Source organism: Aplysia californica, unplaced genomic scaffold (genome assembly GCF_000002075.1).
Source record: "Aplysia californica isolate F4 #8 unplaced genomic scaffold, AplCal3.0 scaffold01400, whole genome shotgun sequence".
Taxonomy (NCBI): Eukaryota; Metazoa; Mollusca; class Gastropoda; order Aplysiida; family Aplysiidae; genus Aplysia; species Aplysia californica.
In genome coordinates, this window is record NW_004798670.1 from 58,562 (window position 1) to 75,845 (window position 17,284).

A 17,284-nucleotide genomic window follows, 5' to 3' on the forward strand; every position below is an offset into this window, starting at 1 on the left:
GATTATTTTTATTATTATTATTATTACTACAATTAGTGGGTGGTTGGCGGGTGCTCTGGTGTGGTTTGCTTCTTCTTTCCTATCAAACATATCGTCGGCCCAGAGTACTACTGTCCACGCACTCCGGTTTTGAGAAATAAGCCTTCAAAGTTTGAGATGGCTCCAGATTCAAATCGTTCACCAACTCATTCATTTAACTGTTACCCATTGTTTGTGCGTATAATCAATGTTTCAACTTTAAAAGTTTTCACCAATTGCTGTTTTCCTGTGGAATTGAGAAGCAGTTTTTGCTTTATGAAAACCCAGTTTTCTGAAAAATTGAACTGAATGCCTCAAAGTACAAATGTCGTATCTCCATATTAAATTCTAAATCTCCCTAATCAAGTCTAAATTTCGTTGCTAAGTCACTCGCCTGCAGAGCAGAAGGTCCTCCTTGGCTCAAATCCCACAGGGGACGATAAGAAAAAAAACAACCCAATTTTTTTTCAGAGGTTCAATGGGCTTTGATACCTGGCTCACATGAAGTGAATGTTCTATGGCAGACTGATGTTGAAATATGAGATGGCGTCTCTCAAATAACCTCACGGTGTTGCAAGGGATGTACATCTTAACTAACTGTCATTGCAGTTGCATGGGCACACAGGATTCTTGGCATCCGTAGTCCCGTGGCCACCTGGTGATCTTATAGCTGCACTACTACCTGTAATATCTTTCATTTGACCTTATTGTGATGCAAGCGATAACCTATGAAACAAAATACAACAGACAACACCTTCAATGACCTACAAACTTTTCCATCTCGTCCAACCAAAAACTAAATGGGCAAAGGAAAAGGGGGTAATAAAAAGGTTTCACATTTGAGAAGAAAAAAACAAACAATTTTGCACTTTGACTTTCTCATTTCTTGCATAGAACTCGGTATTTTTAAACATGGCGTACCTGGTGGCGCTTCTTTTTTTTCAGTCAGATTTATGTGTGGACAAGTCCATCATTATGAGATATCCACTTATTAGCTTGTCACACAAATGTGAAAAGTTGACAATCCCTCTTCTTCCTATGCACCCTTCAAAAGGGTAGATCTTTAGTAATAATGAAAATTCCATTTGACAATAAAAACAACAATCTTCATTGTCCTTTCCAGACACCTTGTTCACGTCTACTACGTGTTCAAGAACTTTGAAATAAGACACATAACTACGACTTACTAGATTAGCAGGCCTCCTCAGCACGACCGTAATCTGAAAATGTGGAAGCGATGCATAACTAGGTCAAAACGTGGGAGTCACAGTAAACCAGTGTTGCCATCCAGATTTTTAAGAGACTACTAAATTTGGAAGAAAAATTCCACTAAATTGGACGAAAAAAACAAACAAACACTAAAAATGTTTTATCTGCCTTATATTACATATTTATTCCTTTTTTTTTTTTTTTTTACTGTAATAGCTGGTTCTTTATTTCTGACCAGTCAAACATATTCATAATATATAGGCCTATTGTACATCTATGATTCTTGATAATCTTTAGACAGGCCAGATTTCAGACTGTTCTTGGACTATAGTCATCATTTTCGCATTTATTTATTTATTTATTGTTGGTTTATAACGTTTAACAAAAGATTGATGAAATTATTTAATCGATTTTATATGATTGTTGTAAGTAAAACAAATTTTTTAAAACCCCACTAAATGTGCTGCAAATAAAACTAAAAAAACTACATCGACCCCAAAAAACACAAAATTTAGTGGTAAAAAACTAAGAATGGCAACACTGCATTAAACAGCCGATTGTCATCTCATTCCTATAAATAGCATTTAACAAATTCCCTGGCAAAAATAAAGAAATATACCCTCCTCTACTGCCAATTAGCTTTCAATGTGCGCTTCACATATCTCAATTTTTGAAAATGTTCATTTTACTAACAATTGTTTGTTTTTTTAACTTAAAAAACATTTCTGAAATTTATTAGGTCAAGGGAGGTGAGAAGAACAGCGACGGAAGTAAACAAAGTTTTAAAAATGTCAACGTTGGATGAAAGCGATCCTACGCGACAATATACTTGATACTGGAAATATATTGTTGTAGACTAGATCTAGATGTAGATCTGATTTGACTTGCCATGATGAGGGAACAAAATTTAGCAGACAACGGCCAAACAGCTAATCGGTTGGGAAGAAGAAGTAGTGAGAGTAATCTCCCCTGCTTTATTGGAATGTACAAAACAATCCACAGCTAATTAGTACCGAAACGTAACAATAACATGAACGATCGTAAGATCAAAAGTTCAACACCCCCACTTGATCGAAAACGATTCATTCACTCATTCATCAACCATAAATATTGAAAAAAATGTAGTAAACGTTGATCAATATACTAAGCATTGTGTACTAAGCACATTTGAAGAAATGTAATGTTAACGATACCGGTACACACAAAAATGTGAAAGAAATTTGAATACAGTGTAAGTAGTACTCAAATACAACAGCCTTCAATGTAACCACATTAATGCATTAATTTCAATTTCAGAACATTTGTTTTCACATCACCGTCTACAACACCTGGTCTCGTAACAATTTACTTTCCAAAAATGATATCTCTGAACTTGTTCAGCTTAAATTTGGTAGCAGGCTTCGTCATCAAATCTGTTAACATTTCACCAGTGGGACAGTATTCTCCTCTTGTTTTAGTTCGGAACGTATAAAATGGTACCGAACCTCAATGTGTTTTGATTTTCGATGGTTCACAGGGTTGTTGGCTAAGGCAATTGCGCCCTGGTTGTCCTCAAAGACCACAGGCAAATTATCTTTAAGACTAATTCCAATATCATACAGAAACTGACTGAGATTCAAAACCTCCTGCACTGCGGCTGTGAGAGCAATACATTCAGCCTTGCATGTTGACAGAGCCACAACTGGCTGTTTCCCTCTCAAATCCCAGGCACAGAACCACAATGTACGTTAAAAGAAGAGGCACCAACAATGTGTATGCAGGCACTACAAAAACAGAACAGTTAAGAGTGCTCTGATGATGATTAATTGCAAAACAAAGACAAAAATAGAATTTAAAGAATTTTGGACATGCAGACACACTCATCAGAATAGACTACTCCTTCAAATTCAATGAACATGCCCTTTTAGGGCCTCTTGATCGTTGAACAGTCCTCTTCTAGACGACGCAATTTTGCTTTGCTCACAAAATCACGTGACGGCACTCTCTCATCCCATTTGCTCAAATGGAGATACGACAAAACAAAATGTATCGAAATTAATGCTTATGGAGTTCCGACAGTTGTACTCTCTACTTCTTAAAGCTGCTTTGGACATACGACAAATGGATTCTGGATATCTCAACAAATACTGTACTTGGGGTCTTCAAACTTATTGGAGACACAATGCATGGAAATTTGAGAGCTTTAGTGGTTTCAAATTTAATGAAAAATGGACTTACGACACTTGTACTCTGGGCCGACGATATATCGTCCTTATCTACCCTCATTCTTTTTTATGTTAGTTACCTTCTTGTAACACCTCTAATCTTCTGGCGCTCATATGACCTTATGCTGTATGTAGCGATCGCAGTAAAACCTCTACAAAAAATATTACTTTATTTTATTAAGGCAGGAGGAATTAAAGGAAATGAGGACAGAATACCTGATGACAAGAAAAGGCGGGGATTAAAGGGAAATGAAACAAGATAAGATGAGGGAAGAAAAACAATAATAATAGATGTGATAAAAAAGGACAAAGCGGACGAGGAGCAACAGAAGGGTGATGAGATGAGGAATTAAAGAAGGAATGAGATACACAGCTGGATTGTGAGAACATAAACATAGAAAAGGATGTGAGAATAAAGATAACGAAAAAATATATAATGATTAAAATAATAACATGACAATAATAATGAAAAAAAAGTAACAATGACATTAATAATAATAATAATGATAATAATAATAATAATAATAATAATAATAATAATAATAATAATAATAATAATAATAATAATAATGATAATAATAATGATAGTAATACATGTATTAATTTAAAATAATAAAAATAATAGCAATAATAATGATAATAATAATAATAATAGTAATAAATGTATTAATAATAACAATAATAACAATAATAATAATAATAATAAAAATAATAATAATAATAATAATGATGATGATAATAATATAAAAAAATTATAATAATAATAATAATAATAATAATAACAATAATAATAATTTATATTAATATTAATACATGTAATAATAGAAATGAACATGGCCCCTAATATTTAGAAAGCTCTAAGCGCTCTGTAGCGCAGAATTATCACTTAACTCAACTGACATATTTTCAAAAGTCAGAAAACGCACATTTTTAGACTATTTAACAAATTTTACGAAAACAACAACAACAGCTGCAACAATAACAACTAAAACTCCAGCACGCACGCACACGTACACACATACACACACACACACACACACACACACACACACACACACACACACACACACACACAACTACCGTCATATGCTAGAAATATCGGGGTAAAAGCTCAATGAGAAAGACATGGATCGCAGTTGAAAACACGGGCGAGGCGCCATTGGTGCAATTTGTGAGAGTGCTGCACCTAACCCTGGCTTCGCACCCCCCTCCCCCCTTTTCTAATTGTTCTAAACCAGTCAGTGTTCTAGATCGACATTACTACATCCTTGCGATACGTCACCCGCTGGCTGCGCCTCTGAAGAGATAGACGGCGAGGATGGTTTATGCTCGTGGCACCGCTTGCGGTAGTGTCTGCTGGGAGCAAGCAAATCCTTTTGCACCAAAGTAATATTGTCACTGTAGAGAAATCTAGGCATCGTTCTTCCCGCACAAGAAGAAATATGCATGAAACTCCTCTTTGCAGCACCAATTTGGTGCAAGCTAAGAATGTGATCCAAGTTTCCTCTAGCCTATCCACTAAACTATTACGGTAACTCAGTGAAGAATGGGTATCGAAACTGTTGTCTCCCTTTATTATGTAGCAAGTCCTGGTGCTGCATTAAGTAATTAAAAACCTTTAAATTTTCTCAGATTGCGAGCATATTGAGAAGTTAGTATTGTTTCACTTCGTTGCAGCTTTTATTCGGTTTCATCTAGAAACAGTTCTAAATATCGATAGATGTAGATCACGGGATATCTTGCAGATTTTAATTGACTTTCTCTAGAAATCTTAATAGTAGCTACTAAGCCTATTGCCCATTTGCTCACTTTCCAATTATGCACCACCTTGTCTGCCACCCACGTGACGCCATTGGTTGACAAATATATTCGGGTGAGGGCTGTTGAAGCTCTTGAAGAGGTGGCAATGAAAGGATTCACAGGCGACATTGATGGTGCGCAAACTGGTGTCCTGATTACCCCGAAGTCAAGGAGGGAATATCCACGTGGGTTGTACTCGTCTTGCAAGTATGTAAAGAAAAATCAATATTTTCGAACCAAGATCGCCCACCACAAATGTAGTCGGGATAACAACTCATTAAGTCGTGGAGAGAGCGTCTTTGCGCATTTTATGTATTGCGTTCATTCAAAGATCGTACATAACAAATTGGTTTACTCAGCCAAAAAAGTGTCCGCGGAAGTCAGCGCATAGGTTCAGATTTTGTTTTGAAGCTCTCTTTCGTTTCTTCAGAAGAGAGTAGAAATAGATAAGATAAGATAAGATAGATAGTACTTTATTATCCCAAAGGGACATTTTCCTTGGCTGTACAGGACTGTAAAAACAAATGCAGGTATACATTAAAAAAGTTAAAATATATAATATATTTGCTCTCATTAAAATTCAATATGAAAGGAGAAGTAAAGCTGATAAAATGCACATTTACATCAAAGGCATAATTCAACCACGCACAGGAATTTAAATAATAGACCTTTGGAGTTATATATAGATACATACTCTAAGAGCAACACACATCTATGCTCATTTTGACAAAAGACTTATGCTAGATGGTAAAATACTTCTTTTATATCTTTCTTTCTTCGTTTTTGGGGGTACATATCTGCCGCTACGCGATCTTACAATTTGTGTGTAAAAGGGGTGTGATGGTACGTTTATAATGCTGGCTTTCTTAATGTTTCTGTCAAATTTTTCTTTATCTTTCACCTTACAATTCCCACCCCAGCAGCAAATACAAAATAATAGCACACTTTCAATTATTGACTGGTAAAAAAGGGACATAATCTTATTGTCAACACGGAAACTTTCTAATTTCCCTAAAAGAAACATTATTTGATTTACTTTTTTATGCACAAGAGCTGCATGGGGATGCCAGTCAAGTTTGTTGTTGATTGTTACACCAAGATCGACAACAAATTTGACTGGCATCCCCACGCTGCTCTTGTGCATAAAAGAAGTAAATCATAGTTTGTAGGTTTCACTTTTATTGTATTTCAAACAAGTAGGGCAACTCTGATCGCAAAGTCCGCACCTTGTCGAAGAGGGCGCCACATAATTTTGAGGGCACTTTTTTAAAATGCTCTAAAAGAGGAGATAACTATCTTGATATGTAGGCCTAAGATCTTTGGTTCATTCGAGTATCGTTGGTGTACTCGATACCAGGCAGACACTCGCTCAAAATGTTGTTCGTCCATTATTTGCTTCAACAATAGATACCGCCAAAACGTGTTGGGATCGAGTAACCTACTTCAAACAAATGTGCCGATACGTTGAGCTCGAATGTACCCTGGAAATCATATGGGTATTAAATTAGTCGGAGGGATAAATCTGGATAATATTTATGCATTATTTTATTTTGCCCCATCATCAGCAATAGTGGATTGAGTTTGTTGCTTTTTTTCAGCGTACCCAAATGTGACTATAACGTCCTGCCCTGTGGTCATAGATATGGCAGACAACTTCAAGAGTGACTACATCAGAGAGGGAGCGTGGTTCACATGTCAGTGTAATCTCGAACATCCTGGTAACCCTACAGGGACAATCGTCTGGTTAAACAGTACTGGACACACCGTGTCTACAGAAAATATGTTGCCCATGGCCTCTGGTAAGTGTAGAGATACATGTACATAACGGCACGTTTTAAAAGAAGCGCCCTGCTAGGTGGAAGGAGGGGGGATTGATGGAGGGGGAGGCTATAAAGAATATTTTGATGTCTTTCAATAATAATTTGAGATGAATAACGCGTGTTTTAGCCAATTGCTGTCCATAAAGGTTATAGAATTTGATGGTTTGTCTATCTGCTCATAAGTTTGATTATAATCTTTACTCAAGCAATAATTGTCATTTGGACTTACAGCTAGCTGGGTCAGTAGAAAAATAATAGTTGAACAATGTGGAGGGGGGAGGCACAATGTAATGAAAAGATCCAGTTGTCACATTTTATGCGTTTCCCCCGTTTCCAAATGTCCTAGGTATGTTCCAGTGAGACGTGGGTAGAAAGTGGAGTTGCACTCCCTCTGAAATTAACTTTAGCATTAAATCGGAGCACTGGTGTAGATCAATGTGTACTGCTCCCACCCCCCCTCCTCAAAGCCAAGGGTGGTTTGCAGGTGTTCTGGGGGTGTTTGTCTACATTTGAAAACACAAGGTGTATTTTCCTACCCTGTTCCTGGCAAGATGAAAATGTTACATGTGTGTGTGTGTGGGGGGGGGGGGGGGAGCAATTCTCCTGAAAACTTGAACATGCGCATACCCGTTATTGCCGACACCATAAATAGCTTTGTTTATTTCACATCATAGGTAAGATGAGTTAAGTCGGCGGTGAAAAGGTTGCCGAACCTGGACTAGGCAGAAAATATCCAATAAAATGATATTATGCTGAAATAATGTGGGGCTTTTTTGTTAAAAAATCAGCAATTTTTAGGTATGAAAACGTAACATTCACCAGAGACAGTTTTCATTCGAAGATTTCTCTAAGAACTGCTTGAATCTAATTTTCGTAATTAAGGGTAACTAGTGATCTTAAGTAGAACTTTCAGGGAAAAAGACAAATATGTTATATGCTTGATACGGCCCATTTCTTCATTGAAAGGACATAAAATTAGGTCTTAAACGCTACACATCTAGTCCGAAAATTGGAGGAAATCAAAACTTCAAGTTCACGGAGTCATCTTTATTAACCACAAAAACAAAGTCAACTCAGTCATCGAAAATAAGAAAAGATACTATCTACATGAATTACAAGATGTTAAATCACCCAAACAACTCGTTCAGACTACCAATGCTATTCTGGGAAAAGAAACAATATCTCCTCTCCCCTCTGCAACATCAGATGTCGAACTTTGTAGTCTATTTGTGACTTTTTTCAATGACAAAATTAATACCATACGCCCTTCTCTCGACCTAGAGCCAAACGGAAATTTGGAATTTTCAGAATTTACTGGACAGATATTAGGTTCTTTTAGTCCAGTTACAAATAGTGATCTTTTAAATTGTATTAATGGGTCAACCATAACTGTGGCCCCAAAGGGGTGAACAGGGTATATGTGGCAATGAAACAGCTTGGACTGCTATTTACATGTTCCCTTCAATTCTATTGGTAGACTCTTCCAGACTCATTTTAAGCTTACTTAATCAAAGCTTGCGACTGCTTATGGAGTGGCCCGAGAGGGGTGAGGAGGCTATTTCTGTGGCCGTGAAACCGTTTTGAATGTTAGGCATACTATTCATTGTTGATTACGAACGTCTTTTTACATTTAATTTAAGAGGTTTACGTTTAAGGATGGATTTGACAGCGACAATGTTTCAAAATTAGAAAGTTAAGCAGTGATTATTTGATTATATAGACGCTTCGCCCCTGCTTCAGGATGAGCAATTAAAGTTATGATTCAGTAGTGTCATAAACATCCAACATGGTCGGTTGCTGTTTTCAGTGTACGATTGTTGCGCTAGACCATCTGTGTGTATCTAACTTAGTACGAGGCATCACACTGAGAAAATTGAAAGTGATGATCGCATTTTCTCCCAAAAAAAATAAAAAAAGGAATTAAAAATGGAGCTGAAAACATTAGACAGGATACTGTTACAAGTTTCCCTATAATAGATTGAGAAAAAAGTCTATTATTGTCAGTCGATTAGCGATTCAAATGGTGTTCAGTGCTGTTCTCATCTATACTTTACGGGCGGCGTAATCTCAAATTAACAAGGAAAATTATGGCTTGTAAAACTAGGAGAATAAAAGCTTCCAATAAGATTAAACGATACATTGCAGTTGATCTCTTATGGAACTCCTACTGATTATCTGACAAAGTAACACATGATAATATAATGAAATGTATACCTGTAGGGTTGTTAACATGAACAACATATATATATATATATATTATTTTATATTATATATCGTCGGCGGAGAATTCTAACCGTCCAACTCCGATTTCGTAAATTTTGCAGGAGAGACAAAAAACAGAATTCAAAGGCTCCTATGGGGATTTACTATCTTTAAATGCGCTAGACTGGAATACATGACTCTACTTTTAAGTATTTAAACCAAATTTGCCGAAATTTCATTACTTTAAGTCCTAAACCAGAGTTATACGGATAGACCGCTCAGTTTTGGATTTCTAACCGTCCAGGTGTCGACGAACAGATTCTGTCGCAGTGCTCGCTCTCTAGTCACTAGCATAATAGTTCTTTCAATTATCATTTTCCTCCATGTTTTCCTGTCTTCGGTTACTTCTTCACAGATGCTGACATCTACTCCAAGCTTAGATAATCTGTTTTTGCAGATGTCTTTGTACCTCAATTTTGACCTTCCCCTTGGTCTCTTTCCATGGGCAAGTTGTCCATAGAGAAATTGCTTCGGAATCCGGTTGTCGTCCATTCTCTTGACATGGCCCAGCCATCTCATTCTTCTTAAACACAGGATTATTTGTAGGGTTGATTCATTGTGATCGAAAACAGCAGCATCACCGGCAAAGAAAAGGTCTCGTATTCTTGTTTGGTTTGTTGATTTTGGTCTTGGCTCGAAGTCGAGCAAGAATGAAAAGCGACCCATCAGTTCTCCAGTAGAAGAAACTGAAATGCTTCTAACTCTAAAAACATGGTTTAACTTGGTTGGAAGACTCTAGAAGTAATATGATTTTTTTTAAAAGCTCAACTAAACCTCATATAATGCATCCCCAACTAATGCATGGCCTAATTAAATAACACATTTTACATAGAAAGTCATCAAGATGAGGTATGCCATAGAAGCATCCAGTGTCAACAGAAATGAATTATCCTCTTGTCCAAGCACCATTATGAGGCTTTAAAATGCTCTACCCAATGAAGCTAAAGCTCTGGTTAGCTAAACATAAACTACATAAACAATACACTGCATATCAAATTAGACTTAAACGTGGGTTTTGACTTGCGCACTGGTGACGTACTCAATTCTAGATTGTCATAGAACTTGTGGTAGTCAGATGGCACACCAGACTTTATTTCTTGCATGTGTTATTAAAGTTCTCTATGGACGAATTAAACTTTTTACCCTGGTACAGAGGCAGTCCCTTCATGTCTTTATGGAGAATGTCTGTGGACTCGCCGTGCTTCAAAGGCAGATGTGACCAGTCATCATCAAATCTCAGTTTGTATTTAAATTGACCATCTGGTGTGTAAACTCTGGTTGGTTAGTTTGATGAAATCAGAAAAGATAAAATGAGTCAAATACTTGACTACATATGGCTTCACTTTCCTACTTTCTTCCATTAGCCTGACATAATCAGCTGGGTAGTAGATGTGCTGTGAACACTGTCCAACTCCATCTGTGTATAGCCCTTCTCTAGGAATTTTAATGTTACAGTTTTACCATTGACAGAGCTTAAATGTAACAGTGCAGAACTCATTGTGACTTTGCAGTTCTGATACAACCACATCCATCTGAATATAATGATCTGGAGTCAAATCAGAAAACAAAAAATCAGCCACACAAGGAGCAAAATTTTGCAGCCAGAGCACCTTCGCATTCATTTGAGACATAACATACACAGTCCTTGCTCTCTAGTTCCTATACTGTGAAATTGTGTACATTCAATTTCGTCTTGTAGTACAAAGCAGAAGCATTGGTGCGTGGATATAGCAGAACTGATTGCTGGTCCATTTTGATGTATTTGATTTTGGGGCTGCCCATGCTGCTGTCTTTTTTGTATGCCCCCTCTTCCACATTCCCCTCCTCAAAGCCCACACACAGATCACACCTATCTTTTCGAGGATGGAACAATGACAGGTCCATAGCATTGATCTCCTCTTTAAACTTGAAGGTAGAAAGTACTCCCCCCCCCCCCCACACACACACACTCATACTTTTCTTTATACAAACGGCGGCACACTGCCTGTAAGCTCTGGAAAACAGGTTCCAAGTATAACTTACTGGAATCCTTCGGCAATAGTGAGATGGCAACTTGGGCAGATCACGAAGAAATTGTTTAAGTACCTTTGATGCTGTAGTCTCCTCCCTAACCCTTTTTCTCTGAACTGGAATGTCACCCTCTGCTACACCCAACCCACATTTTAGAACAATGTGAACACACTAGTAACAAAGTACAGGACTTAAAAAGAAAACCGTGCACTCTTTGACTCTGGCCCCAACAGGCTCGACACAATCAACCAACACTTTAACAAAAGCAGCTTTTTCTGATTTTACATTTATTTATAATCAAACGCCTCCTTCAGAGCAAAACGTTATCGCCGTGATCCACAATCGTTACCATTTCAACATTTTTTTATTTCTCCATCTCCATCTCCTTCTCCTTCTCCTTCTCCTTCTCCTTCTTCTTCTTCTTCTTCTTCTTCTTCTTCTTCTTCTTCTTCTTCTTCTTCTTTTTCTTCCCCACCAGATCACCTTCTTCTTCTTCTTCTTCCCCACCAGATCACGTGATAAGTCACCCAGTCTTCACCATCAACGGAAAAATGAGAGATGACAAAATCGTCCCCGGAGACAACGTTACCGTCACTTGCAGCGACACTGGGGTGATTGGTGAACACATTGACTTGTTGTGCATTAACAACAGAGTCAGTATAAACCAAGATGACGAGGATAAGATTGAGTTTTTGTCTGTCAGGACAGCTGATAATGGCACGGTTTGTGTCTGTAAGTGGACGTCAACACTGGGTTGTCTACTTCAGGGGACTAAATCTTTAACAGTAACAAGTAAGTATTTTATCATCATCATCATCATCATCATCATCATCATCATCATCATCATTGTTGTATGAAGATAAAAAAGGCAAAGAAATAGGTCAAGACTGTGGAATTTCGGTATTTATAACAGTATAAAAGTCCAACGTTATTAAATATACATTATATATAAATTTAATTATAGATATATATATATATATATATATATATATATTATATAAATGACCAGGACTCCCATAGGACTCTCCTTTATCGCACATACTGTTCAATGTCTACACTGCCAGTATTGCAACGCTGAACAGCGTTGGGCCACGGAGAATACTAACTTTTACAGATGACATCTTGGCCTACAGGCAAGGACGGGATCGGCAGAAAATGACACATGAACTACAGCAAAAGGTTGAGAAAATCATGGAGTGGTGTGCTGAATCAACCACAATGATCAATCCTCAGAAGGCTGCAGCACTGTGGTGCTTTTTAAACAGTCAGATAGTAAAGACAGATGTCCCAGAGCTGACGGAAAATGGACAGAATATTCAAAGATGTCAGAAGATGGGGTATCTGGGAGTGGCTTTCGATTGTTGTCTACCCTTCAAAGATCACATAGATGGTGTTGTGGAAAGGGCAAAGAAGGGCTTGAATGCAGTGAAGGTCATGGCGGCTTCGGGAATGTAACAAAGGCTACTGCTTCTTATGTATCAGAGAGATAGCAGGGATATTTTGGGAAGGTAGTGATTACGCGGAACAGAGAACGTAGAGAGTGGCTGCAGGGGGCGACAGATGCTGAGATACGACAACTGATTGAAGAAAACTCACAGCACGGAGATATGGTTGTATACACGGATGGATCTGGGAAAAATCTGGATGGGGCTTCTCAGCGAGAGTGAGTGGCAGATTGGTGCAGGAACAGCAGAGAGCATACGATATGACTACATCAAACATGAGAATGGAGATAGAGGCAATCACTCAGGCTCTCAAAAGGATCACAACAACTTGACAAGCACATGTGATCTTTGTCAGAGACTCTCAGAGCACTCTGAGGAAGATTGAAAGTGGGAACCTTAGAGCTGAATGGACAAAGCTCCTGAAGAAGACGACACTGAAAAAGATTACGTGGATCTTCACCCCGGGCCATGGTGGAGTCAAGGGCAAAGAGCGGGCTGATGAGCTCGCTTGGAAAACAAAACCTGATGGGAAGCTGTGCCCTGACAAACCTGAAATTGTACGTTCAGTCAGGGGAAAAAAAGAGAAAAAGAACAAGAAGAGTCGGAATACCATCATGTTGAGTGACTTTGTGAGCTTGGGGTTGGATGGGACGCCTGCAGAAGTTCATGATTTAGTGGGAGGAGCAGAAGGCTATGGAATCAAACATTGCTTGGAACCGTCAGCATCTACACACTTCGAGATGTGCTTCTTCAGGAGATGGAGCGCTTATGGGGATGCCCCTTGTGCAGTGACGTCGGTTCTTCACACAAGTAACACGTAATGGTAATATATATAAATATATCCATATATATATATATATATGGAAAAATATTAATAACAGCATTCGGGAAACAAAAGTATGCGTACACGTACATCATTATGCGCAGTGGTGCGTGCGAGAATTAACATTAAACATGGACAATATCTAACTCTGGTCCTGCCAAACTAGATCTACACCAACATGCGACATTTCAAGGTTCAAATCCAGTTATACCAGGTCCGACTATTCGTGGTCAACTTGTCAGTCCCCTGTGTGATGACCTATTGACATACATCGAGATGGCCTAGAAGTTAAATAATGTGAATTATATTCGGGAGTACCAAGTCCAGAAAAAAAACCCGCTGTAGTTTCATGGGTGCCAAACTGTTCAACTCGACGAAGTTAGTACCCTCTTCATCAAAATGGAGTTTACCTACGCTGTAATTGGTCAGGCTTTCGACTGCAAGCAAATAAAGATTACAATGAAAAATAAAACCGGGGATGTCATATTTTTCTTCGAAATAAAAATTTGGAAATAGATACTTCCAATTTCTTTCACATGAAAAGTGAATTCTTTGAAGTTATTATTTTTGTGTGTGTGTGTGTTTTACTTTTAAAATATTCAATTAGTGGTTATTTCAAAGAGATTTAATCTTTTTCATATCTTAATTGCAGCCGGGATTTGAATTAATATTAGATTTTTAAGTTAAAAAAGACTAGTTGCAAACATTGTTCATTAGAAATGAGGTCGTTGAGATTGTTAACTCCTACAAATATCGACAAGTTTTACTAAACTCCTGACACTGCAGTTGTGCACAAAATAATTTGTTTAGTATTAAACTAAGGAATGTTCTTTTTACCGGGGGGGGGGGGGGGGGGGGGGCTACATCTGAAGACTATCTCGCTTATTACTATAACGAATTTTACCAAATTTCACACATATAACAAGCATAGTAAGGAGTCTAAAAATCCGCAATCAAACTTGAGAAAAAAGTTTCGCTTCCATGGATACGGAGGTCATATTGGATATTGTTGGCATGTTTCACGTAATGAATACCGCACTTATCGCTCATGGAAGTTAATTGGGTTTTTTGCATGCGTGTTCACAAACATTAGATCTAAAAATATGTCTGTTGTTTTTTTTCCTAAACGAATTAAAACATTTTTAATGAATTTTTTTCTGAGGTAGCATTCAAGTTTGTGAAAAATCTGTGGTGAAAAATCCAAACTCCAAACACCACCAACAAAAATGTATTTCATATACACATTTTTAGTATTACCTCTTCTCTTCATTCTGTGAAAATTTCATGAAGATTAGATGAAAAGTGGAGGAGTTATTTTAAAAAGTATAGAGAAAAGTCGCGTTTTGAGAAAATGACCGAAAAAGAAAAAAAAATACTAAGTTTATGAGGAAATGGGGTTACACACATGCCCGGTATGGGAAGAAATACGGTTTTGGGGGTTCTCATGCCATGAAATAGTTGTAGAAGAGGCTGAGAAAGCTAAAAATGCCTATAGCTCAAATTCCATCATTTTGAGCCGAATTTTGACATTGAGGGTGTAGCAACCCCCTTAAATCGTTTCGATTTTGATAATTTTACACATTCTTAATCATTATCGTGAGACTGTTTTATATTTGCGTGTACCTAGAGAAAGGTACCAAAAGTCGCCCCAGACCGTTTCGAGCTACAGGCTGATAATGACAAAAATAACTTTTTGACTAAAATGTGTTTCCATAAAAATATACAATGTGCTCAAGGGGTTTTCATTGATTTGACTTCGAAATATTTTTTTTTTTTAATTTAGGGTTGGGTAGTATAGAAACAAACAATACAATCTGCTTCTAAAAGGTGTTAAAATCTATTCTTGAAGCACGTTTTCTCTCCCCTATTATGTTTTAACATTGAATTCCATACATAATATTGATGTCAGCTGAATGCCAAATTGGAAATGAATTTTCCATGGATCAATACATTTAAAAAATCGTTTTTAAAAAGTTTGTATGTCTTCTCACGTTTGTAAGGCCCGTCTCAGAGTGGCTCTGTAGGTCTGACCTGCAGCTCACCTAGCTCGCACAGTGCAAATGAACGTATACATTATCGTGTGCCTGAGCAGCGTCGCTGTATGGTCTGTTTGTTGTCAGCTGAGCAGCGCGACGAGTCAGACATTGCAATTCAACAAAGTTGTAAAACACGTCGGACATGTGTCGCACGCAGCCTCGCTTCGAGTTTATTTTAGACTGAAATTCTTCACAGATCATCAAAATAAGCAAGAAATGAGTATTATTAGGTGCTTTACTATTAGATATGGGTACTAGCATCAACACTTGACCACAAAATCCCAAGAAATGCACTTTATCCTACATTAAAATTTCGAATCGAGAGGTTGACCTTGTTTCGACTGTTCGTTTCCATTCGTAGGCCTGTGTGCTTCTAGCCTAGCGCGGCTGTGCTGGCACGCAGAGAGCGTTCACTAAGACACAGAAGCCAACACACAGTGCGGCTGTGCTCACACGTAGACGCGTGCGCCTGGCGAGCTACAGGTCAGACCAACAGAGCCACTCTGGGACCGGCCTTAGACTTAAAAGCTCATTTTCTCAAAATTGTATTTTTATACCCTACCTCACAAAATGTGCAATATTTCAAAAACTACTTGAGATATCTTCTAAATTCAAAGACCCCTGTGTTTAGTTTTGGATTTTCTATAAGGTAGAATCCTTAATTTAAAATGGTCAAAATCCGACTTTTGGTACCTTTCTTTAGGCACACACACACACATTTTTTGCTCCTGGTCTTGAAACTGCAACATGCAACATGAAATTTGACCGAATAATAAAGAAAACCACGCAGATCTTTGAACATGATTAGAATAGATCTGGTTAACAAAATACAATCATAATTATATATTTTTAAAAATTTAACAACATTGTATTCGGCCAATCACACCCCTATCCACACAAATTTTAAAATATTAAAATTTTATTTCCCTTGTCTTGAAGTAATGAAGTATCTTATTTCTCTTGTCTTTTAGGGGGCTCTTGTGGCCTAGAGGTTAAGGTATTGGCCTCTCATTCAAAAAGTCCCGGGTTCGAATCCGGGTAGCGATCGAAAAATTTTCTACTCTAAAATTGTCTCCTTTCACCTCCTTTCCTGCTCTCTTGCAATGTTCTGTTGTCTGCTTTCTTTTCCACTTTCTACCCCCACCCCCTCACCTCTTTGCCCCCTCCTCTGGGCTCCTGACTCTTTCTGCAGACTTTCTACTGCTACTCCTTGGCTCCTCCTTACTGCTGTCTTCCTGCCACACCCCTGATCTTCTGGTAGGAAAGGTCTACACCTAGCATTCTCGTACAAGGGCGAAAAATCTCGGAGGGCCCGTGTGCAAGTTGCGCACGTTAAAGATCCCTTTGTGGTCTAAAATTGATAAGAGTAGGCTTCGACCGTCACCCGGGCAAAATTCCAAATTTCCTACCAACTGAAAATATTAGGTGTGTCCCGCGCGCTCATATGACCTTATGCAGTTGCGAGCGCCGTAAAGCACTTTACAAAAACAAACGAAAAAAAACAACTTGTCTTTAAGTAATCAAGTATCTTATGTTTCTTGTATTGATGAAATGATGTATCTTATACCCCTTATTTTGAAGTAATTAAGTGTTCGTCTCTTTTGTATTGACGAAAATGTCTACTGCTTTTGGACACCACCAGTCCTGCCCCCCCCCC

At 38.0% G+C, this 17,284-nt stretch overlaps 1 protein-coding gene across 1 annotated transcript in view; it reads left to right on the forward strand.

Annotated features, from left to right (window-relative positions):
- The window catches only part of LOC101846786, a 45,752-nt gene that overhangs the window by 21,855 nt on the left and 6,613 nt on the right, over positions 1-17,284 (forward strand). Inside the window, exons 6-7 of the mRNA XM_005112768.3 lie at positions 6,830-7,030; positions 11,834-12,115. Coding sequence (XP_005112825.1) covers positions 6,830-7,030; positions 11,834-12,115 — 483 coding nt within the window. The remainder of the gene's footprint in view (positions 1-6,829; positions 7,031-11,833; positions 12,116-17,284) is intronic.